The sequence below is a fragment of the Nomascus leucogenys genome, chromosome 14, assembly GCF_006542625.1.
Source record: "Nomascus leucogenys isolate Asia chromosome 14, Asia_NLE_v1, whole genome shotgun sequence".
Lineage (NCBI taxonomy): Eukaryota > Metazoa > Chordata > Mammalia > Primates > Hylobatidae > Nomascus > Nomascus leucogenys.
In genome coordinates, this window is record NC_044394.1 from 40,846,079 (window position 1) to 40,871,460 (window position 25,382).

A 25,382-nucleotide genomic window follows, 5' to 3' on the forward strand; every position below is an offset into this window, starting at 1 on the left:
TAGATCTCTCTCTGTATCATGTCCTTTTTTACTGTCTTCAGAGTCTTTTTCACTACCTGAAATTCTCTTATTTGCTTTGTTTTGTCTCCCTGCACTAAAACGAGCTGTTAGAGCAGGAGCCCCGTTCATGCCCTGCGCTGTATCCCTAGTGTCCCTAGCACAACACTTGAACCAGGAAAGGTGCTCAGAACATACTTCATGCATGAGTGCTAAATAAGCCTCTCTTCTCCTCTCTCCTCACCTGAGGTCAGGAGTTCAAGACTAGCCTTGCCAACACAGTGAAACTCCGTCTCTATTAAACATATGCACACACACACACAAAATAGCCGGGTGTAGTGGTGCACACCTGTAGTCCCAGCTACCTGGGAGGCTGAGGCAGGAGAATCACTTGAACCCAGGAGGCGGAGGTTGCAGTGAGCCGAGATCGTGCCATTAGACTCCAGCCTGGGCGACAAGAGCGAAACTCCCTCTCAGAAAAAAAAAAAAGAAAAAAAAAAACATTTGAGGTCAATTCCAGAAATATAGGAATGCCTTATATATATGTGCGGTTTCTCGATGCTTTAAGGTTGAGTTTAGCAACAGTATGATTCATAGTTGTTGTTTTTGTTTAGTGATAAAAAGGCAGTTCCTCATTTTGACAGTTGCCTTTTCTTTTTTCCCTAAATCACTAGCTCTCAAGCTTTTAAATCTCCCAAAATGTCCCAAATCCTGGGCCACACCTCTCCCACACCTCTCAAATTAGAATCTCTGGGAGGGCCCCAGATGCCGCGGTGGCAGTGACAGCAGTGTACTGGGGGCTGCTGGTTCCCTGTCAGGCTTTAATCAGTTGAAGGGCTCTTCCTCCCCTCTCTCCTCAACTCATGGCCCATAGCAGTCTCTTTTTACAGTTACAGGCAGCTAGGCAACACTCCAATTTGGAGCAGCTTGGAAATTGATATTACACATTGAATTAGTCTCCTCCTGCTGATTGCTAATGGAAAGCTTAGTCCAGCTTGCAGTGGGATAACCAGAGTCCCTCCCGCGAGTCCACTCCGTGACCTGCTTCTCCAAATACAGTGAGGGCATTAAGTCATTCATTCTATTTTTTTTTTTTTAAACTGGGACAGAGTCTCACCCTGTCACCCAGGCTGGAGTGCAGTGGCGTGATCTTGGCTCACTACAACCTCTGCCTCCCAGGTTCAAGCAGTTCTCCTGTCTTAGCCTCCCGAGTAGCTGGGACTACAGGTGCGTTCCACCCCGCCTAGCTAATTTTTGTATTTTTAGTAGAGATGGGGTTTCATCATGTTGGCCAGGCTAGTCTTGAACTCGTGACCTCAGGTGATCCACCCACCTCTGCCTCCCAAAGTGCTGGGATTACAGACGTGAGCCACTGCGCCTGGCTCTACTAGATTTTTGGTACAAATATATGTCCATTCATGATAGTTGGGAAAATGCAAAAAAATAGAAATAGAAAAAGAAGAAAAAAGTCCTGCAATCTTAACTATAATATACAAAGACAACTGTTATTCACATGTTGGTGTATTAATTTTTATTTTTATTTGTTTATTTTGAGACAGTGCCTTGCTGTTGCCCAGGCTGGAGCATTGTGGCACGATCATGGCCCATGCAGCCTCGAACTCCTTCCACCTCAGCCTTGCCTAGTAGCTGGAGGTACAGGCGCACACCACTACACCCAGCCAAATTTTTAATTTTTAGTAGAGATGAGGTCTTCCTCTGTTGGCCAGGCTGGTCTGGAACTCCTGGCCTCAAGCGATCCTCCTGCTGTGGCCGTGCAAAGTGCTGGGTTACAGGACTGAGCCATCATGCCTGGCCACGTGTTGGTGTAGTTCCTTCTGGACTTTTTCCCAAGCACTTTCTTTTTCACACTGTGAACGCAACTTTGCATTCCTGCTTTCTGTCTTGTGACATTGAAACAGAAGCATTTTCTGTGGTTCCCACACACCCTGTAAACATTTTAACAGTTGCACATAGTATTCCTCTGGGTGAAGATCCCTAAGTCATCCTTGCCCTGACGTTGGACTGTCAGTCACTCCTCATCTTCACACTGAACAGCCCACAGATTTTAGTGACAGGGCCCTGGCTGCATAGACTGACCACTGGCAGTTGGGATCCACCAAGTTGTGCAGCTTTGTTGTAGCCATCTGTCTGTGGACAAAGCATGCAGGTTCTTAATCTGGAGAGGAACTGAAGGCCAGGGCAAGACCCACATCCCCAAAAGTGCTGACAGATCTGAATCATAGGTCTGAAAACAAAGCAGATCTAACATTTTATATTGTACAGATAGTATAGCAGTATTATGGGCATGTCATTCAAAACCATGTGACATTTTCAAAACATGTTTTCCAAAAAGTTGGTTCATGTGCTCACTTTCTGCGCTCATGTGTGTGAGGGCCAGCCCTAAGCTTTCAGGGGCTTGCAGCTGGTAGCTGAGACCTTGTTTTTGGTGGGCCCCATTTAAGAGAGGCAGACATACCGACACTGTGTGGTGCTGGGTGCGGGGGAAGGTGGTGTTCAGAAAGGCAGTGCAGAGTGGCTGTAAACTATGGAGCTGCTCTAGCCCTTCACTTGTCATCATCCCAGTTTGCGAGGGAGCATGAGGCTAAGGGCAAGCCACTGGGGGGCCTAAACTAGGAGGGCAGGAGCAGTGACCTTGGTGCACTTGGCCGCAGAGGGTGCCTCTCATTTCCATGAGAAATAGGACAATTATGCAGTTTGATTTTTTTGAAAAAATCTAACTATGCATTTTCCATGTTGCTACTTAGTTTTATTTATTTATCGATTCATTTATGTATTTTGTTTTGTTTTGTTTTTTTGAGACGGAGTCTCACTCTGTTGCCCAGGCTGGAGTGCAGTGGCACGATCTCGGCTTACTGCAGCCCTGCCTCCTGGGTTCAAGTGATTCTTCTGAGTAGCTGGGAGTGCAGGCGTACGCCACCATGCCCAGCTAATTTTTGTATTAGTAGAGATGGGGTTTCACCATATTGGCCAGGTTGGTCTTGAACTCCTGACCGCGTGATCTGCCCGCCTCAGCCTCCCAAAGTGCTGGGGTTACAGGTATGAGCCACCACGCCCAGCCTCATTTATGTATTTTTAATTTATTTTTATTAATTTATTTTTTTGAGACAGAGTCTTGCTCTATCATCCAGGCTGGAGTGAAATGGCATGATTTCTGCTCACTGCAACCTCCGCCCCCCAGGTTCAAGTGATTCTTCTGCCTCAGCCTGCCGAGTAGTTGGGATTATAGGTGTGCGCCACCATGCCCAATTAATTTTTTGTATTTTTAGTAGAGACGGGGTTTCGCCATTTTGGTGAGGCTGGTCTCGAACTCCTGACCTCATGTGATCCTGCCCACCTCAAGATCCGCTTCCCAAAGTGTTGGGATTATAGGCATGAGCCACTGCATCCGGCCTATTTATGTGTTTTTTAGAGTTGGGGTCTCGCTATGTCACTCAGGCTGGCTGGAGCGGTGTTGTGATTCTACCTCACTGTATCTTCAAACTCCTGGGCACAAGGGATCCTCCCATCTCAGCCTGTTGAGTAGCTTGGGACTACAGACATCTGCTACCAAGCCCAGCAACACTTAGTTTTAAAGGTTAAACCTTTGGCAGCTTACTTAATTTAACTTGGAGAAGTTATAACTTGTAAAATGGGCGTAACCATAGTGCTTCTCTCCTGGGTTATTGTGTAAATTACATATGCTAATAATGTGTGCACTTCACATACCAGCTTGCACACAAGAAATGCTCCAGAAGTGGCCCCATCACTGTAATTCTTATGATCAGACTTGTTTCAGATTTTCACCAGTGTAAATAATGCTGTGGTAAACTTCTTTGAACAGAAAGCTTGTTTTTTTCTTTTTTTTAAGGATTCTTTGGATTATTTCTTCAATGTAGAATTCCCAGAAGTGAGATTAGAGGGTAAAGTGTATGAACATTCTGTTTCTTGAAGCATGATGAATGTTTTCCAAACAGACTGTTAACAAACAAATGCTTTCCCCCCCGCAGTGGAGGAGGGTGCTCAGTTGGTACCCTGAGCCCACAGCAAGTGCTATAATTTTGTAATCGATTATTTCCAATTGAATAGATGAAAATTACTATCAGAATACTAATTTTAAAAATGAGTTTCCTGTTTATCAGTATTACTCTAAGAAATTGTTGCAGGCATTTAACTTCTTTGAAGTTTATGATTGAATTAAAAAAGAGATAAATGATTATCTTTGTTGAAGTGCCCGCTTACCTCAGCTGGCACTGCCTGGGCTTCAGAACCCCTCCTCCCACTCTGGCTTATGCCTGGAGAGCTGGGGGTGGCTCAGGGTGAGGCTGCAGGTCCTCTTTTCCTTACTGCTGGTCCCCAGCCATGATGAGACCCCTGCCCCAGCACTCCACCTAGAAAAGGACAGGCTGTAGCTTTGTTACTTTCACCATGGACAGAAGCAGCAGGAACCTCAGGGACTCCTTAGGTAAATGACAGTGAGAAAAAGCTGCTTAGTGTTTTGGCTAAGTCCTTCTTTCCCACCCAACAAGCTGGTGCTCTTATTGTAGGAGAGAGTTTAATAACAGCCCGAAGAGAATGGCACAACTTGCTTTTTTATTTCTGACTGAGGATGGGATTTGACTCATGCAGACAAATGAATGGACTGCCTTTTGTCTCTGTTTTACCCTCTCCCCCTTTCACCAGCCCTACATTGGGGCCTCAACGTGGTCATTGTTGGGGCTCTGCCTTTTTTCACCTGGGGTTTCAGCTTCCTTGTCTGTAAACTGAGGCAGCAGTACCAGTGTTGCAGAGGGGTAGTGGAGAAGTTAGAGCCATTATTTGTTTTCACCAGAAACTAAACTTGACCATTATCTATCTGATGGGTGTTTGAGAACCTACTTTGTGCCAGAAACAAAGCTGACGTGGCCCCTGCTTTCTGCCCACTAGGGCAGATGGCTGGCTGGAAGCAGTTGAACGGATTAGAACATGCAGCTACAGATGATCAGGGCTGCAGCCTAGGTGCCACCTAGCTGCCCCATGGTTCCGTGGTGGGCAGGTCTATGCAAATCTACTCCCAATGTCCAGAGAAGCTGAGGGGCCAAGGAAGGAGGCTGATAAATCCAGTTTCTTAGAAAGAAACAGGGACTTAGGAGCAGAAGCCATGTTTCTCTCAGGAAGTGGTGAGACAAGGTGTCAGATCCCACACCATTAGCCCCCAGAGCCAGGGCTTATATGCCATAGGGAAGGAGTGGTTCAGAAGGAATGTGTAGGACATTTGAAGTATGATAACATTAAGGTAGCTTGACCTAAAGACAGGATTTAAAGTAAGTATGTGCTCTTACATAAAAACAATAAACTGTAAATCTTTTTTTTTTTTTTTTTTTTTTTTTTTTTTTTTTTTGAGACAGAGTTTTGCTCTTGTTGCCCAGGCTGGAGCGCAATGGTGCAATCTCGGCTCACTGCAACCTCCGCCTCCTGGGTTCAGGCGATTCTCCTGCCTCAGCCTCCCAAGTAGCTGGGATTACAGGCACCCACCACCACGCCTGGATAAATTTTGTATTTTTAGTAGCGACGGGGTTTCTCCATGTTGGTCAGGCTGGTCTCGAACTCCTGACCTCAGGTGATCCATCCGCCTCGGCCTCTCAAAGTGCTGGGATTACAGGCATGAGCCACCGCACCTGGCAAACTGTCAATCTTGGAGGCCTTCCTGGAACTGGGATTAATCAGAAGCCAGCCTGGTGAATTAGCCTCCAAGATGGAGCTGCTTTGGCCTCCACATCCACCAAGTGCTCCCTGTGCGCCAAGGCCAGTTCCAGGTATCAAGGTAATCAAGTAACAAATAAAAAGGATGGACCCCCTGCCCTGTGGAGCTCCCAGTCTGATGAGAGATTGGCCTGATAACACAGCCAGGGGAGGCGCAGTGAGAAGGTGGCCTTAGAGCTGATACTTAGGGATGAGGATGCGGTTCTCCTTCCCATTTGAGGACCATGAGCAGCATACACAGTGCGAGGGAGCAGCGGGCAAGCAGGCAAAGCCTCAAGGCAGGAAGGAGCCTGCGCGGCAGGTGCCTGGGGAGGATGGGAAGCGAGCAGGGCCCAGTGTTACTTGGCTAGCTGCTGTGTCACCCCAGTCTCTGCCTCCATGGTTCCATGGCAGTCTCCCCTGGTGTGTCTGTGCTTCTATCTCTTCTAAGGACACTAGTTCTATTGACTCTAGGGCCCATCTTGCTCCAGTATGACCTCATCTTCACTAATTGCATCTTCACTAATTACATCTGCAGCTACCCTGTTTACAAATAAGGTCATGTTCTTCATCCTACTTTATGGGGGACCCAGTTCTGCCCATAACCCCTGGTCAGAAGAAGGCACTGTAAGTGCTGAGTCCACACCATGTGGCAGCACGACACACCAGCTGATTCAGGAACCAGGTATCATACATAGGATCCCAATTAAATGTGTCCAGACTCTGGCCACTTCTCATCCCCCTCATAGCTACTTTTCTGGCCCAAGTTCCCTAGACCAGTCAAGTGGCATCACTGCCCCACTTAAGACTCTCCAAAGCACCTCTGAGGGCTTCTGAACCCCCACCACCCTTTGGTCATGTGCCCTTGGGTGCCTCTGCTGACACTAGCCTCAGAGCCTGTCCCCTGCTCTCAGAACAGAAGTACCCCTGCCCTTTTGCCAGTCCTTCCAGGGCTCTGTGCCATTGCCTCCTGTCAGAGCATAGCTGAGCAAGCTCTCCTCTTCCCCACCCTGCCCTGCCCTGTTCCTCCTTTGTAGATTTGTTTATGGTCTCTCCTTACTAGAACACAAGCTCATGGGAACAGGGACTTTCCTCAGGCCTAGAGGAGGCCCTGCTTGGTGTGGGTGTGCGCATGTAACTGACTGAGGGTCAAAACCCCTTTAGGGTGCTAGGAGCAAGCGTGGGGCATAGGTCCTGAGTATTGGCTCTGAGTTCTCATCCTGCCCCTGGGCGGCTGTGAGCCGCAGCCATTTACCCTCTCTGGGCCCTGGTGTCCTCATCAGTGGGAAGGGTTGGTAATGAAGACCCAGACCTTCAGGGTCAGACTCCACCTGCCCCAGCTGGGTGGCCTTGGGACAGTCACCGCACCCCTAGGCCTCAGCCTGGACTGTAAGTGGGGCAGCACCCCCTTATGGATGGAGGGTTCCTCGAGAGACAGTGTTGCACAGGCGGTGGGTGATTTTCACATCGCTTCTTGTTTGTTCCCCACAACAACCCTGGGAGACAGTTTCCCGTCCCCATTCTGCAGATGAGAAAACAGGCACTGAGAAGGTAATCACCTAGGCCAGGGGTCCACACCCTCCGGGCCACAGACCCAAAGCTTCATCTGTATTTATAGCCGCTCCCCATCACTTGCATTACTGTCTGAGCTCCACGTCCTGTCAAATCAGCAGTGGCATTAGATTCTCATAGCAGCGCAAACCCTATCGTGAACTACACATGTGAGGGATCTAGGTTGTATGCTCCTTATGAGAATCGAATGCCTGATGGTCGGTCAGTGTTTCCCATCACCTCCAGATGGAACTGTGTAGTTGCAGGGAAACAAGCTCAGGGCTCCCACTGATTCTATATTATGGTGAGTTGTAGAATTATTTCATCATATATTACAATGTAATAGTAATAGAAATAAAGTGCACAATAAATGTAATGTGCTTGAATCATCCTGAAACCATCCCCCACCCCACCCCTGGCCGTGGAAAAATTGTCTTCCACTAAACCAGTCTCTGGTGCCAGAAAGGTTGGGGACAGCTGACATAGGCCAAGGTCGCGCATTAAGAAGTGGCAGAGCCCAGATCTGAGCCCAGGCATGGACTCGAGGGCCCATGCTCTCGTCTGCCACACTGGGCTGCCCTCTCAGGCTGATGACACTAGGCCTGGGGTCAGGCCCAGGTGGGAGAAGCACTTAGGGCAAGGAGGAAGGGTTCCCTATGGGCGAGTGTCAGAGAGGGAAGCGCACTACAGGCATCCACGCACAGAATGTGCGTTCAGAAGCTTTCCTGGGTGGAAGCACAAGAAAATGTGAACAGCTGTTTCCTCTGGGGAGAGCAGTGGGGCAGGATGAGAGGAGTGGCCCTCACTTCCTTTTATGCTGAAATATTTAAGAATAAGTTGTGGGTATCCTCACATTCCTCCCCTAAGTACTTCAGTACACATCTCTTCCTGGAGAGTCACACAGCCGCTGTCACACACACAGTCACACACCTCACAAAATGGGAAATTAGCAGCATCATCTCACACTGAGGTCATGGTCACATTTTTCCAGTTGTCTGAAAGTGTCTTGCTGCTGATCAGCCTAACGTGAGGCCACCTCAGGACCCCAGCCTGAGCCTGGCCATCCTGTCCCTGCAGTCTGTGTCATTGCAGCACATTCTCCATTTCTCGGGGCCAGCCTGCCTTTGGGATGTCTGTTCCTGGCCTGGATCTGTCCGTCTGCTGCCTGTCACCATGCTCAGCCTGGCCCTCACCCTGAGCTTCCTGAGAACTGGAATCACAGCTAGAGTCTGGATTCTGTGCACATCAGCGTTTTGCTGGGACTGTCATGGATGGGGGTATGACATCACCTGACAGGCAGCCCTCCCACCACTGATAGTGCCAGCGTTGGCCACAGCACAAAATAACTTTGTGGTTTGTCCCTGTGTTGTAAAGTCACATCCACCTTGTGGCTGGACAGTGATCTGGCTGTGGTCATGCTTCATTGCATTTTTCATTATACACCTTTTTGTCCTTTGCATCACATATATATATTCCTGTTAAATATTACCTGGTGTAGGCCGGGTGGGGTGGCTCACGCCTGTAATCCCAGCACTTTGGGAGGCCGAGGCAGGTGGATCACGAGGTTAGGAGTTACAGACAAGCCTGACCAACATAGTGAAATCCCGTCTCTCCTAAAAATACAAAAATTAGCTGGATGTGGTGGTGCGTGCCTGTAGTCCCAGCTACTCAGGAGGCTGAGGCAGGAGAATCACTTGAACTCAGGAGGCGGAGGTTGAAGTGAGCCAAGACCACTCCATTGCACCCCAGTCTAGGTGACAGAGTGAGACTCCGTCTCAATAAATAAATAAATAAATAAATAAAAAATAACCTGGTGTAATCTGAACTTAACTTTTTTATAATTTGCCTCGTTAGACTAAAAGCAGCCTTCCCAGCATCTCCCTGCAAGGAGGTAAAGTAAGGGCCCTCAGGCTCTCCTGTGTTGAGAAGTGGCGGGAACATCCTCAGTAGCCAAGGTCATTGCTGATTCAGGAAGTGGCCCCTGGAACCACAGGATGATGTCACCACATTGAGGAAGTGTTTCGCTGCTGTTCAGTAACGAGGAAGGAACTTAGCTGAACTAGAGGACTGGCCACTGGACAGTGGACGCTGACCCTGCGCTCAGCGCTGTCTCCCTAGCCCCTCCCTCAAAGTAGGCCTGCCCAGCAGAAAGCAGCCCCAGGCCTGTTCCTTGGAGGCCTGGGAAGGGCCACGCGTTCTGTGTGTGACGTGGAGGGTTGGGTGCCTGACAGAGCTTAGCCCTCAGGTGGTCTGGTCCCCATGGATGGAGGAAAGAGCACCAGCTCAGGACAGGGCCGGAATCCACGGGGAAGAGCCACCTGCATCCCGGCACTCCTGACCCCTTGGTAGGTCAGTTGCTTACCTCCTCCCACAGGCCCCACTGTCTTCATTTCACTGATGTGGGAGCAGAAGCTCAAAGAGGTCAGGCTATCACATGGACTCCCACTGCTGGTCAGCGGTGAGGACAAGATTTGTCTGTCCAGTGCTCTTTCCACTATCTGGTCTTCCCTTGGCTCACATGCACAGGGTGTGAGAGGTGGTAGCAGTGCTTGGGCCCACGTGGGGTCTTCTCATGCCCCCAAGGCCTGGCAACCTTTCATTTTTTTTCTGAGTTGTCAGACATGCCTGTGTACCCAGCATTGCCACACCAGGCCCAGGGACATACGACAACCAGGACCTCACCCTGCCTTCCCCACGGGGTCTGTGATGCTCACGTACCTGTGCAGTCATGCTGCCCACTGCACAGAGCCATTTGATGGTAGAATCCTGTCCCATGTACTGTAAAATGTAAAAATATACTTGTGTGGTTTTTTTTTTTGTTTGTTTTTTGTTTTTTTTTGAGACAGTCTTGCTCTGTTGCCCCGGCTGGAGTGCAGTGGTACGATCTTGGCTCGCTGCAACCTCCACCAGCTTAGTTCAAGTGATTCTCATGCCTCAGCCTCCTGGGTAGCTGGGACTACAGGCACGTGCCACCACACCCGGCTAAATTTTGTATGTTTAGTAGAAGCAGGGTTTTACCCTGGTTGGCCAGGCTGATCTCGAACTCCTGGCCTCAAGTGATCCACCCACGTCGGTCTCCCAAAGTGCTGTGACGTGATTACAGGCATGAGCCACCATGCCTAGCCTACATTTGTGTTTTTTGTACCTGCCGCTTTCTTTCTCTTTGACCTAACCATGCAGATTAGAGGAGGCTTTTTAATCAGTACTATGTGACTGGCAGATGCTGCTTCCGTACTTTCTAGGAAAATTGCAAAATATAGCTGATAAGAATCAATTTCCTGTTTTTCTACCAACTCGATTGCCTTCTTTCAGTTACCTGAAAGTGGCCCACTGAAGCATCTTTATTACAAAATCTTTCACCCTTTGTTTTAGGAGCACATTTGGGAAAGGGTCTCTCTCTCCCAGCACAGAGTACAGGCACCCAGGCTCTGCCGGGCAGTCCCTGGAGCAGACAGGGTAGACTTGAGTAGGAGAGACCCTTGTCTGCCTGAGTTGGGAGAGTTTTCTTGGTCTTTTTAGATTGTATTTTGAGGGAAATGTTGGGCTTTTCTAGCCTTCTACTCAGCCTCTCCCCCTTAGGCTTTTTCTCAGCCGGTGTGACAGACTGGAAAGGATAGAAATAAGGCCTACCTGTGGTTACAGTTCTTGGCCACAGCAAGTGAAGACTTGGAGCTCTTCCAGTGGGGTTTATAATGCAAAAGGCCACCTTCCTGGGAGAAGGTCCGTGCATTTGATGCAACTTTAGTGATGAGCTTAAACTAACAATTCCCATTCTTCCTTCCAGTGAGTGTCTGGGAAAGCAACCTGCAACAATGAGAGACTGGCACATCCCCCAGCACTTGCTTTTTCCCTTGGTCCCTGTGAGCTCTGAACCTTCAGATCCTCAGAGCAGAGCCAAGGCTAGGCTCAGGTGGTCAGAAGGGCCCATTCAGGCCTGTCTCACAACGACGTCTGTGTTCACTGTCATGTGCATGGGCACAAGAGGCCCTTTGTGGAGCTGAGTTGCTGTCACCAAGGCAAGAATATCTCTGCTGGAATCCTCCCTCGAAGCTCAGACCCGTTGTGTGTAGCTCAGCTGATGTTCAATGGTTGGTGGCCAAGAATTCTGCCATCTGCAGAACTGAAAGCTGTACATCCGTTTATGAAAACCACAACATTCAGGGGAATACCCTTTGTCTTTAATTTCCACATTGATGTGGTGAGCTATGATGTGGTGAGCCGGTATGTGCCAGCTGTGCATTATTCTAACAGTGTCAGTTATGGTAGACATAAACATGTACATTTGCATTTGATGCTAGTCTGGCCTTGCAGATGTGCTGGAAAGCTCAGAGGACAAAGGAGGCCTCACTTCTCCAGCAGGTCCAGTTCAGAGCCCCGTGCCCACTCTCCCCCTCCAACCTGGCTGTATCAGGCACTGTAGCTGTGCAACCCAGTACCAGCTTCCCTGCCAGGATGGGGCTTGTTTTCCAGAGCACTTTTTTGGGGTGGGGTGGGATGTGAGCCTTCTACTTGATTCATTTGTGGTTTCCATTTGGTAGTAAATGAAAGATGTCGTAAGTGCAATATTTGCTTTATAGCAAGGTTTTTGTGAACGAAGCCTCAGAGATTCCTTATCAGGAAAGAGGCTGGGAACAGGTGGCTGGAGTGGTTAATGATTTGGATGCGAGTGCCCTGTTCAGTTGAGAAGAGTCCCCAGGAACTGTCTGGCTTCCTTTATTCTCTTCCATGTGGATGGGGACATCTTTTTGAACGTGGGAAGGCCCAAACTTGAGAGTTCTGATTGGCATAGGTGAAGTTTAGGAACAAAACGAACAAAAAAATACACTTTTTGTTTTGGTGTATTATTAAGAAATCAAGTTGTTAAGGTGGATTGAGGAGTTTTCATTACCCTCTAGCTTTATTTCTGAAGAGATACTTTGGGAAATATAATTGGATGATAACACTAGGATGGGATTTGACTTGATTTTATTTAGAAAAATACATTTATGTTTTTACAGCTGCAACTTTTATTTTGGAGATGGAGTCTCGCTCTGTCACCCAGGCTGGAGTGCAGTGGTGCGATCTCAGCTCACTGCAAGCTCTGCCTCCTGGGTTCATGCCATTTTCCTGCCTCAGCCTCCCGAGTAGCTGGGACTATAGGCACCCACCACCATGACCGGCTAATTTATTTTGTATTTTTAGTAGAGATGAGGTTTCATCATGTTAACTAGGATGGTCTCAATCTCCTGGCCTCGTAGCTAGGATGGTCTCGATCTCCTGACCTCGTGATCTGCCTGCCTCGGTGTCCCAAAGTGCTGGGATTACAGGCATGAGCCACCGCGCCCGGCCTGTTCTAAAGTAAATTTATTGCTATATGTTTTGTGTGTTTTTAAGAATTTCATGACAGGCTGATGCCTCTGCTTGGCAACCTCACGTGGTAGAGAAGTTCCCAGTCTCCTGCCCGGCCCCACCTCAGCCCTCTGCCCAGAAGCAGCCTCTTTCTACCTCCCCTGGTTCTTCTGTGGATCATGTCTGTGGCCTGAATTGCATTTAGGCCTTTTCCCCTGTTTTATTCACCATAGCCGTGGCCCAGCCATCTGAAAGCCTTGTCAGGAATTATTCCTAACCTTTTAGTTTCTCTCAAAGAGGAAAACCCTAAGAAGCAAATTTAGATTGGAAAGTAAGGCAGAAGCAACACCTAGGTGAATGAATCCTGCTAGTTATGTTTCCTAAAATAGATGTAATGAAAGAAGGAAGTAAACTAATACACAATTAGAACATTTATTTATTTTTTGAGATGCAATCTTGCTCTTTTGCCCAGGCTGGAGTGCAGTAGCTTGATCTTGGCTCACTGCAACCTCTGCCTCCTGTGTTCAAGCCATTCTCCTGCCTCAGCCTCCCAAGTGGTTGGGATTACTGGTGCCCGCCACCACACCCAGCTAATTTTTGTATTTTTAGTAGAGACCGGGTTTTACCATTTTGGCCAGGCTTGTCTAGAACTCTTGGCCTCAGGTGATCCGCCCGCCTCAGCCTCCCAAAGTGCTAGGATTACAGGCGTAAGCCGCCATGCCCAGCACAATTAGAACATTTTAAAATGACCCGTTAACCATGAAATTGAATTCTGTAGTTGTCCATCTGTCCATCTGTCGACCTGTGCATGCACCTGTCTGTGCATGCGTATAAGCCTCCACCCAACAGGTGTTTGTCAGCCAGGGGTGAGTGCTACAAGGGAGAGGTGCAGAGGTGCAGAGTCTGACACAGCATCAGGATGGAGGGGAAGGACCAGGTCAGGGAAGCCGAGCTCTGAATATGAAAGAGGAGGTGGGTGCACTGAGGGAACAGCCTGCACGGAGACCCAGGAGGAGGACAGGGCAAGGAATCATCTAAAGCAGTAGCTCCAAATCTTGCAGAGGGCAGGTCTTGCTCTGAGAGTTTTAGAGAAGCTATGGACCCTTCCTGAAATGGGGGCAGAGGTGGGCACATACTTCCAAAACTCTATAATAATTTCTGGAGGCATTTAGATTCCCTGATCATGAAACATCCTGATGGCTATGTAAGCCCCAGCACCCAGCACCATGGTTTATGGTGTGAATGTCAAGACTCCACTGGGGTTTGTTATATCAGCTAGGACTTCACATCTCATTCATTCAATAAAAACTGTCTTTCCAGGAGCTGCTTAGAAGTATTTAAACTAGCTAAGTGCACAGCAAAAGTATCTGCATGTGTGTCTGCATTTTTATCTGCATTTCTTTCTAATCGGTGTACAAAGCTGCTTACAAAATGAAAATGTATGGGGTCACTGCAGAAATGGGCGGGCTTCATTTTCCATGATCTCATAGTAACACTACGAGAGACAAAGGTCAACTCTTTTTTTTTTTTTTGAGATGGAGTCTCGCTCTGTCACTAGGCTGGAGTGCAGTGGCGAGCTCTTAGCGCACTGCAACCTCCATCTCCCAGGTCTCTAAGTTATTCTCCTGCTAGCTGGGATTATAGGCACACGCCACCATGCCCAGCTAATTTTTGTATTTTTAGTAGAGATGGCATTTCACCATGTTGGCCAGGATGGTCTCGATCTCTAGACCTTGTGATCCGCCCGCCTCGGCCTCCCAGAGTGCGAGGATTATAGGCATGAGCCACCGCACCTGGCCTCAAAAGTCAACTCTTGAATGTTGGTGTGCCTGGAGTGGAGTCTTCTCCAGATGCCCTCCACCTGTTTGAAGGATGCTCTTTGGTCCATCTGTTCAAGAGTTATACTTTGGGTCTTTGAATTAGTTTCTTTTTTTGGAGCACTGCAGATCTGCAGTGAAGACTGATGTTCTGATCCTTGTGAGGCCTGATGGCTGGGGCTTGCATACCCAAAGGCATCTTCTCTTGGTCGGTACCAGGGGACTTCTGTAGTTGGGAAGCTATGTTTGACTGTCACTTGATTTTAACATTCAAATATTTGTAAGCCTTTCCTTTCCTCTGCCTGCATTGTTGGGTTACTGCTGAACCTTGTGGGTTTGAGATGGGAATGGAATGTGGTCTGCCCAGGAAACTGCTGTGCAGGAGCTGTATCAGCCTTGTCTTTTGCATGTGATGACTTGGTCTTCCCCAACAGCCACCTCCCCGCGAGTGTCCTCTGAGCTGGAGCAAGCCCGGCCCCAGACTAGTGGAGAAGAGGAGCTTCAGCTGCAGCTGGCACTTGCTATGAGCAGAGAAGTGGCTGAGCAGGTCAGTGCCCCAGGCAGGTCTGCACTGCATTGACTGCCCATGCTCGGGGTGGAGTGTGGCTCACTGGGAAGATGATGGCAGACACAGCCCTCTCTTCAAAACATTTCAGATATGCTTGCTGAGATGGCATTTCATGCTGCTGTGTGTATTCTTGTCACCCAGTGTCCCTCCCAGTCAGGGAGGGATCCCATGCAAAGTTACATTTCGGAAAGATTTTCTAGAAAGTCTTTGCCAAGGAAAGAAACCAGTTAAAAATGCTTCCCAGAAACACTTGTGCAGACACGTGTCTGGGCTTTCCCCTAGTGAGCTGAGCCTGCACAGGCTCCTTGAAGGGTGGCATGCAGGGTGGGCGCAGGGATGCAGGCCTGAGGGGCAGGGGCCAGCCCAGCCCCCGCCAAGCACTTTGACCTGTAGCAAGAGATTTGCAAAAAACAAAAGCTTGGAAAAAATGCTCCCGAAATGAGAGTGCTTATGTTTCGATGATGGAAGTATGTATAGTTTTAATTTTTTTCAGTTCCCATTTTTCTTTTCTCTTTTCTTTTCTTCTCTTTTCTTTTCTTTCTCTCTCTCTCTCTCTCTCTCTCTTTTTTTTTGGAGACAGAGTCTCACTCTGTCACCGAGGCTGGAGTGCAGTGGTGCAATCTTGGCTCACTGAGACCTCCACGTCCTGGGTTCAAGTGATTCTCGTGCCTCAGCATCCTGAGTAGCTGGGATTTCGGGTGCGTGCCACCATGCCCGGCTCATTTTTCTATTTTTAGCAGAGACAGGGTTTCACCATGTCGGTCAGGCTGGTCTTGAACTTCTGACCTCAAGTGATCTGCCCACCTCGGCCTCCCAAAGTGCTGAGAGTACAGTCGTGGGCCACCACGCCTGGCCCCCATTTTTCTTTAGTAAGCGTGCATTACTTTGCAACAGGGAGAAGGGAAAGGAGCAATTAGAGTGGCCTTACAAATTGTCAAGCCTTTGGTTGCAGTTAACAGGGCTGTCTCCAATGACCTTTGGTTAAAAAAGGTAGTTGGGACCGGGGCAGCACAGGGATTCCTCTCCTCTATTAGAAGTTGGTGTTCAGAGAGGAATACTAGGGATAGTTAGATTTGAGTACAGACAAGTTCGTCCCGGCATTGTTTGTGTGTCTATAACTGGCAACATTCTAAAGCTCAATAACAGTGGACAATCTCAGTTGTGGCCTCTCTGTCCCTGCAGTGGGAAACAGGCCACCAGTAACTGCCCACGTGGATGCATGTGGCTCCATAGCCAGCAGCCCAGGAAGAAGGTGCATGGTAGCATCCACTGAGAAACATAGGGACAGACGGATGGTTTGAGCCCATTTTAGTTAATATTTATAATGAAATATAAGGGAGCAAGTTCAAACTCCCGTGCTGATCAGTAGTGGGATTGTCCCTGTGAATAGCTACTGTGTGCCAGCCTGGGTAATACCATGAGACCCTGTCTCTTAAAAACAAGAAAAGAAAAAATACAAGGAATATATTATTTATATTTAATTATTATATTATATAAAAGCTTAGGACAATCCTGTCTTTTGCATATGGTGACTTTGCCTTAAATAAAGATAGTGAATCATTTCTGTTAGGAATCATAGAAATATGCGCCATTTTCCGGAAGCATACACAGTGGAGGTGGAATGATACATGATTTTTATCTTCTTTCTAATTCCTTTTTGGGTTGTCAGATTTGTGTTTTATAAGGACACAAATTGCTTCTATAAGTAGAAATAATTTATAAAGCCAGTTTCATTTTGAGAAAAAAGTATTTAAGATTAAGCATTTCCTTTCCCCATTTTGGTGGTACCTGAGCCCCCAAGGGTGTTGAAGTCACAGGAGTCGCAATGAGGGAGGGGCCTTCTGGGTACACACACATTTGGGATTTGAAAGTAATTGTGTTTTACAAGTAGTTTTGAAATCTTCCTTTGAAATACTGCATCATACAATGTGCATTTCCTGTTTCTGGCCAGTGTGGCTTTGTTCTGTACAGTGATGTTATTACAATTACCAGTTCGCATTGTCCCTCTACAGGAAGAACGCCTCAGGCGGGGTGATGACCTCAGATTACAGATGGCCCTGGAAGAAAGCCGAAGGGACACAGTTAAAATTCCAAAAAAGAAAGAGGTAAGAGCTTGCTGGGAGGGTAGATGTTTCACCCTGTCCTGTAGTTGTTGCCTCAATATCCCCCACCCAACTTGCCTGGATGGCGTGATGTACAGTGAGTTCTCCAACCTCAACAAATAACCCTCATGCCTGTAGTGAGCGAGAGCCAGGTGAGCAGGCGACTGAAAACACACCTGAACTAACCAGGAGACACTTAACATCCCAGTGCCTCAGTCTGCTCGTTTGTAAAATGGAAGTGATGATAGCGCCTGCCTCCTGCGGCTGTGGCTATGGCAGCTGTCAAGTGAGCTACATGCCAGGGGCTGTGGAACGCTTTCATGTGGCAGGGTGTGCCCCCATTAGTGCTGGTTGCCTCGTCAGCCCTGTGCCAGGCTTCCTGCTTTGATGTAGAGATGACCAGGACATGGCTGTGCTCTTGACAAGCTCATCATCATCCAGTCAAGACCCAGACCCCTCCTCACACCACAGGCCCTGGGGCTCCATTGGCCTCCTCTGTTACAGTGCTACCGAGGCCGGTGGAGCCCCTGGCTCCTGACTGGATGATGTACATGATCCCTGATAACACATTGGGTGGTCTTGAGAGTGGGGAGCATGCAGGTGACCCCAGGGGGAGGGCCCTCAGGCTGGCCCTGGATGGTGGCTGGCAGGTGGGAGGGATGGCATTCTGGAGGATGTCCACAACCCGGGCAGAAGCCAGTGTTAGCCTGGAAAAGTCTGTGGAGCCCTGAGGTCTGTGAAGTCGGGTGAGGGGGGGAGCGGTTTGGCAAACAGTAAATAGCTTGTTGTAACTGGAGAGCTGGCTAGACAGGGAGGGAGATGGGACGGCTCAGTTTCCAGGTTCTTCTCAGCCCCTCCTAGAGGGCTTCATTGGAGGAAGAGGGTGGGTGATATTTATGGCTAGTTCATGGGTATTTGCTGTAACTGTAGCATAGTAAAACCTGTCCCCTTCTCTTTGTCTTAAAAGCACGGCTCTCTCCCACAGCAGACTACACTGTTGGATTTAATGGATGCTCTCCCCAGCTCAGGCCCCGCGTCCCAGAAAGCGGAGCCCTGGGGCCCGTCGGCCTCCACTAACCAGACCAACCCCTGGGGCGGGCCAGCGGCTCCTGCGAGTACTTCAGAACCCTGGCCATCGTTTGGTAAAGACCCCATTACTGGTCTCCTGTGCTTGCCTGCTGGATGGGTGAGGGGCAAGGCAGTGCTTCTTGCTGTCTCTCACCCACTTGGGTCTGGTCGATTGTGGTGGGTGTCCAGGCTCCTCCAGCCCTCAGCAGTGATACCCAACTGGCCCTTGCCCTCCTCCTTGAGGGTGGTGGCATGGTGTTCCCTCTTTGAGTGGTTTTCTGCTTTGGGAGAAGGAAAGTCAACTTCCCCTCAGCCTCCCATTTGCATCAGAAATGCCTTGTGCCTTCTCTGGGACATGTTTCAACTCTTGCAGCCTCAGCATTGCACCCAGCGCCCCAGCTGAAGGAATCAAAATACACAGCGTGGAACATCCAAATCAAGCTGCTGTAATTAGCTGGAAATTATGATGTGCTTACCATCACTGCTGATGAAAAGGGGATACATTTGCTATAATTCTGCTTGTTACTTAAAGCAATAGAAAATCCGTTTAATAGGCTAAATGAATATTTTAAAGTTTTGCTTAACATGAGATGTAAGAGGAATTGTGGTGGGAAGTTCAAAATGTGAGCATGACACAACTGGTTTGATCTGGGTGATGATCTTGGGCCCACGAGTTTGTTAATCACTGGGCAGGAGCATGGCCCAGCAGGCTTTGTGAAGGCTTCCTGGCCTGGTGCCCTGGGAGGCCCCTCCTGGTGTGCTAAACCCTACTGGGCATGGCTGACCTGTGGGCTTTCTGTTTGGGAACTTTGTATATTTTGTGGCATCTTGCCTGTATCTCCTGGAGTCTCTGTTTCTCTCAGAACCGTCTCTTGTGTTCAACTCAGTTCCCTAGATGTTTGCTAAAATGTACCAAGTGACAGGCAGTGTTCAGCTGTGCATGACCCCTGAGACAACAGGTGATTATTGTCCCTGTTGTCTGTTGTCAAGGCCCTGCTCAGGAGTGGGCAGGACAGGAACACAGCGTAATAGCAGTACTATGTAGTCCAGGACTCGATGGAGGTTATTTGAGAGCATCCTGGGATGAGATGAGACTCAGTACAGGAGTCCAGGGAGTGTGAGGCAAGCATTTTGGAGGAAGGCTACTTCCGTTGAGTCCCCAGGGAAAAGAAGGTGTCCAGGCACCAAGAGGCAGGGAGTTCCCTGCAGAAGACTCAGCGTGTGAGAAGCAGAGGGGTACGGAGTGGTGGAGTGGGTGCCGATGCAACCAGCTGGTGTGAACCGGGAAGCAGTGGAGAAGGGCCCAGATCACTCAGGGCCTGCACTCAGCCTTACCAAGTGCTTGGACTTGGTCCAGAAGACGCTGTCAGCCCCAGATGCCCTTTAGCATCTGATGAGTTCCGATAGCTTGATGGTGGCCTCTGCAACCCAGGCAGGGCCTCATACCCCCTTTGGCAGGAGCCCTCTGGGCCTTGGGAAAAGCCCCAGGCAAAATTGCCCACAGCTTTCATTGACTGAAGGCTAGTTCCAGGGCTGCTCAAGAGGTTGGTTCACAAGGTTTGTCACCTGTGTGCGGTACCCCCACGGAGCCTGTGGTATGGTTTTACTCACCACACATGGGACTGTGGTGCCCCAGGGCTGGCAGACCCTTTTAGACAGTGGCTTTGGCTTTATTTTTAAATCTGAAGAATGATTAGTCTGTAAAGTGATGGCCACCAGAAGTTATGGTTAGGATGTTTTCAGGAAAGACTGTTCATTAAACTGTTGGATAGTTGTCTTAGTGCCCTGTAAAGAAAGTGGTCACACCAGGAGCCAGGTGGGTTTAATAGAGTTAAATTCTGGGGAGGGGATTGGGGATCAGAGTGGTGGGAAGGAGACTTAGTTTTAACACTTTACCTTTTTATATTGTTTTACTTGTTTACCAGGGCTAAGTTTTTCCCAGTCAGGAGAGACAAAAATCTCAAAGTATCTTTAAATGACCAAGTTATGCCCAGCCCCTCCTTTGACTGGTGGACAGGGCTGTGCCCTGGACCCAGTGTCCTGGGCTGAGCCAAGGACCTGACTTGACCCTCTAGGAACACAGCATAATAGCAATACTGTGTTGAGAGCACCCTGGGGTGAGACTCGGTGCAGGAGTCCAGGGGGTGTGAGCAGAGGAGTCTCCCCTGATGAATAGGGGCAGCCTGGTGGGCTTGATGGGCTGCTGCTTCACCTAGGAATGCTGCCCACATGAATCTGCCCTCCCAAATTTTAAGAACTTGAGATAAAATTCACCATTTCAACTTTTTTTTTTTTTTTTTTTTTGAGAGAGTCTCACTATCGCCCAGGCTGGAGTACAGTGGCACCATCTTAGCTCATTGCAACCTTCGCCTCCTGTGTTCAAGCAATTCTCCTGCATCATCTTCCTGAGTAGCTGGGATTACAGGCGCGTGCCACCACACCCGACTAGTTTTTTATTTTTAGTAGAGATGGGGTTTCACCATGTTGGCTGGGCTGGTCTCAAACTCCTGACCTTAAGTGATCCGCTCACCTCGGCCTCCCAAAGTGCTGGGATTACAGGCATAAGGCACCACTCCTGGCCCATTTCAACCATTTTAAAGTGAACACTTGACTGGTTTTCAGCACATTCACAGTGTTATGCAGCTACCATCAGATATCTAATTCCAGAACGTTTCCATCACCCCAGAAAGAAACCACATACCCAGCCCCTGGCAACCACTGATGTGCTTTTTATCTCCAGGGATTCGCCTCTAGACATTTTGTAGAAACGGAGTCATGCACTGTGTGGACTTTTGTGCCTGGCTTATTTCGTTTAGCATCATGTTTTCAAGGTTCATCGATGTTATAGCATGTGTCAGTCCTTCATGACTTTCTGTGGATGAATAATATTCCATTGCATGGATATACAACACTTCGTTTAACCATTCAGCAACTGATGGATATTTGGGCTGTTTCCACATTTTGGCTATTATGAATCCAGTTTTTTAAAGAGAAGATAGAAACCTGGATTTTTGAAATCTGTTTAGTGTTTAAATGTTGGCTCTGAATTTTAGAAATTAAGAATATGGTTTGAGCTAATTAAAAGCTATCTGAGGATGGGCACATGTGGCTTGTTGACTGCCAGTTGGCCATCTCTTGCCACTTGCCCAACCTAGGACCTTCTTGGTTCTGATGCACTTGGCATTATTACCAGTGACTTGGGGAGGAGATAGGCCACCAAAGCCCAGAGACGTTGTTAGCAGGTTTGGGGCAGGCTCAGTGCTTATGGCACCATGTCCTATACTTGTCACACCATCCTGGACTGCTGCGAGGCCCCTCTGTGGCCCTGGCATGTCCTGGAAAAGTCACCACAAATTCTAATATGGAGAGATAGCCACTGTTAAAATATTAGCTTGTCTGCTTCCTGTCTTTTTTCTGGGCATTATGTTTTTACTTATTTGAAGTAATATTGTATATATAATTACATGTGTGTGTATGTGTATATTTCAATTTGTAGTGTCATGAGCATTTCTAGGCATCATTAGAAATTCTAAACAATACCACGCTGTACCATCATTTACTAAGCAGCCTAGTGATGTTCATAGGGGTGTTTTTGCAGTTCTAGCACTCTGCTTTCAATAGAAAAATACATTAAAATCACACTAATTTCTTTTAATTCTGAGATTCTCTTCTCAGTGGTGGTGTTGAACAGCTCTGCAGGAGAATGGCCCTCTGCTAGCTCCTGCATTCACTGAAGTGTGTTAGCACACCCTCTACTTCCACATTCCATCAGCATAGCCTCAGAGCAAGAGTGTAGTATTGGATTTATTGTTTAGCATCTAGTTAAATCCAATAGTGCACATTTTCAGGGTCACCCCTCCATCCTGAGATGCATTCATAAATTAGAAAGATTGGAGTCCCTTCCCATAACACTGTTAGCTTGCCCTCTGGATGAAAGAAACACTGTTTTGAAAGCCACCATTTGTAGTGAGCCCCATCATTACCAGTTTTTTCCAAGTAGCACTAGGAGCAGCTTGGCCAAGTGGCCTTGGGAGGAAATGCTCAGGGCTGAAAGGAGGGAGATTGGAGCCTGCCAGGTCAGTGGGGCACTTCCTCCTCTGTTCCAGACACACAAAGCAGCCACCTGGTCTGAGGAGGGCTTACAGCCTGCTGATTCAGAAGACCTTGGCTGGCTGGAGCCCTCTCTCTGTACTCCCGCCCACCGCCTGGGCTGGGACAGAGGCTGTCTTCCGCCCTGGCAGCAGCAGGTGGTGCTACTGGCTTCTTGGTGACCTCTGCACAGCTCAGTTCTTCTGTGACACACCCCCTCGCGTAGTGACTGCCTCCCTGTGCACATGAATATTCATCTGTGAGGCTTGGGATGAGCCAGGCTGGTGGGTGGGAGGCAACCGGGACACAGGCTCCCCATGAATGGGCCCCACAGAGGAAGAGGCCGGAAACTGCTTGATCTTTCAAACCTTGGTTCCATCTTCATTTCCTCTCATTCACTTGAACTTTCAACAAGCATTTATTGATTGGGTATGTGGCATGGCCTGGACCCTGCCGAGGACGTGGAGAGGGAGAGCACAGAGAGAAGCCTTGAAGCGGATCTACTGTTCATTCATAGAGGAGGAGCTTGCCCATCGCCCCCCGAGCCAGCAGGCATTCCCTGAGGGTACAGCTGGCCCTCAGGGAATGCTTGTGACTTTGTGACTTTGTCTCCAAGTAACATTTCAAGAAAGCAAGGTGCCACAGTGTGTGGCCTTCCATGACTCCCCTGCACACAGCAAAGAAGGAGGTCACACTGGCCATGGGACTGTCTATGTGTCTGGGGGGCTTTGCCCATTTGTATAGTCTGAATTCAGCCCAGCAGTTTGCAGTGTCCTGTACACACACGGGTCCCCAGAGTCACTTGCAGAATGCAAACTAGACAGAGCCCACCCACGCCAAACAGCTTGTCCATGATTACCTGGATGATTTGGAGGTGGTCAGGGTTTGATCCAAGCACATACTTCACTCTATGTTCAAAGCTGTCTGAGCTGTGACCAACTTTGTCTATGCAGGCTATAAGAGTAGGGGGTTCTTGGCTGGATGCGGTGGCTCACGCCTATAATCCCAGCATTTTGGGAGGCCGAGGCAGGCGGATCACGAGGTCAAGAGATCGAGACCATCCTTGGTCAACATGGTGAAACCCCGTCTTTACTAAAAATACAAAAATTAGCCAGGCGTATTGGTGGGTACTTGTAATCTCAGCTACTTGGAAGGCTGAGGCAGGAGAATCGCTTGAACCCAGGAGGCAGAGGTTGCAGTGAGCCGAGATCACACCACTGCACTCCAGCGTGGGCGACAGAGCGAGACTCCATCTCGAAAAAAAAAAAAGAGTAGGGGGTTCTTTCTGAGCCAAAACTTGTTAGTTTCAACATTGTGCCTGATACAGTTGCAGAGTTTTAAAATTCTTAGCAGTGCTGTTGTTTGTTATTTTAAACAGTGCTGTTGTTTGTTATTTTAATAGCAGATTCTAAAGGGGAAGCAGGGCCCATAAGAGCTAACTGGAGGTGTCAGAAGAGTCTCTGGAATAGTTTCAGGTGGCATTCCACTGGAGTGTGGGGTTCTCACATGGAAGCCTGGCCCATGAGTCCTGGATGGTGGGTCAGCGTGCTGCTGGCTCATGGTGAGTGCTTCAGAACCCATGCATTGGAGACACTGCACATATTGCAGAGTTCACGGTAGAAAGAATTCTTCCAGAAATGTTGGCTGGGCATGGTGTCTCACACCTGTAATCACTTTAGGAGGCCAAGTTTGGCAGATCACATGAGGCCAAGAGTTCGAGACCAGTGTGGCCAACATGGTGAGACCCTGTCTCTACTAAAAATACAAAAAATTAGCCAGGTGTGGTGGTGCGTGCCTGTAATCCCAGCTACTTGGGAAGCTGAGGCATGAGAATCGCTTGAACCCGGGAGGCAGAGGTTGCAGTGAGCCAAGACCATGCCGCTGCACTCCAGCCTGGGCAACAGTGAGACCCTGTCTCAAAAAAAAAAAAAAAAAAATTTTTCCAGAAATGTTAAAATGCATTGTGTTAACTCTTAAAGATATAAACCTATTAGTTTGAACTGTGTTTAGAACCTCACTGAGAGTACGTCTAGATGGAAGGACAGATTCTACTTTTTAAATTTTTTTTTTTTGAGATGGAGTCTCGTTTTGTCACCCAGGCTGGAGTGCGGTGGCGCAATCTCGGCTCACTGCAACCTCCGCTTCCCAGGTTCAAGCGATTCTCCCGACTAAGCCTCAGCCTGCCAAGTAGCTGAGATTACAGGCAAGTGCCACTACACCCAGCTAATTTTTTTGTATTTTTAGTAGAGACTGGGTTTCACCATATTGGCCAGGCTGGTCTCGAACTCCTGACCTCGTGATCCACCTGTCTTGGTCTGCCAAAGTGCTAGGATTACAGGCGTGAGCCACCGCACCTGCCCCCCCCCCCCTTTTTTTTTTTTTTTTGAGATAGGGTCTCCCTCTGTTGCCCAGGCTGGAATGCAGTGGCATGATCTGGGCTCACTGCAACCTCCACCTCCCGGGTTCAAGCAATTCTCCTGCCTCAGCCTCCCAAGTAGCTGGGACTGCAGGCATCCACCACCACGCCCAGCTAATTTTTGTATTTTTATTAGAGACAGGGTTTCACCATAGTGACCAGGCTGGTCTCCAACTCCTGACCTTGATCCACCCGCCTCGGCCTCCCCAAGTGTTGGGATTACAGGTGTGAGCCACCATGCCCGGTGACAGATTCTACTTTTGCAGGGAGCCTGGGTATGCAGTGGCTGAGGCCAGAAAGGTGAACGAAGCCTGAGGGACCTGGGGCTGGGAGCAGAGCTCAGAGACTCCTCCCTGGTGAGGGCCTCTGCAGGGGCTCAGGCATCCTGGATTCCCTTAAATGCCTAATCTTTATATTGTGTCTCATTGTCTGCCTGGCAAACTCATGTATTTTCAAAATCATGGCTCAGACCCTACTCAGGGGATGTGGTCACCCCGTCCTCAGGCCTGCCTCTTGCCCTCTCGCCATTGATGGCTGCTTGTGACCTGCGTGCTGGCTGTAGTGGCTGTCTGTTTCTCTATCTCAGAGGGAGGGGCCATCCTGGAGCCAGGCCTGGGGACTGCTGACCAAATGCTTGGATAGAACAAGGTGACTGTGGGAGGCCAGAGCTTGTCTCCACCACGCATCTGCCCATTCAGGCCTGTGAGTCTGAGCTGGGCCCTCACATG

General features: G+C 48.8%; 1 protein-coding gene and 1 long non-coding RNA gene across 8 annotated transcripts in view; one reads left to right on the top strand and one right to left on the bottom strand.

The window, feature by feature from the left end:
- EPN2 (epsin 2) overlaps positions 1–25,382 on the top strand; it is a 98,067-nt gene that overhangs the window by 57,881 nt on the left and 14,804 nt on the right. For all 7 annotated transcript variants that reach the window (XM_012501168.2, XM_030828505.1, XM_030828506.1 and 4 more), the window contains 3 exons: positions 14,846–14,958; positions 16,992–17,084; positions 18,049–18,223. In XM_012501168.2, the coding sequence (XP_012356622.2) occupies positions 14,846–14,958; positions 16,992–17,084; positions 18,049–18,223 (381 nt within the window). The remainder of the gene's footprint in view (positions 1–14,845; positions 14,959–16,991; positions 17,085–18,048; positions 18,224–25,382) is intronic.
- LOC105738584 lies at positions 1,517–8,879 on the bottom strand. Its single transcript, XR_001114409.2, has 2 exons — positions 8,756–8,879; positions 1,517–2,242 (listed from the first exon to the last, which is right to left on the bottom strand). It is a non-coding gene; the product is annotated as an uncharacterized LOC105738584 (long non-coding RNA).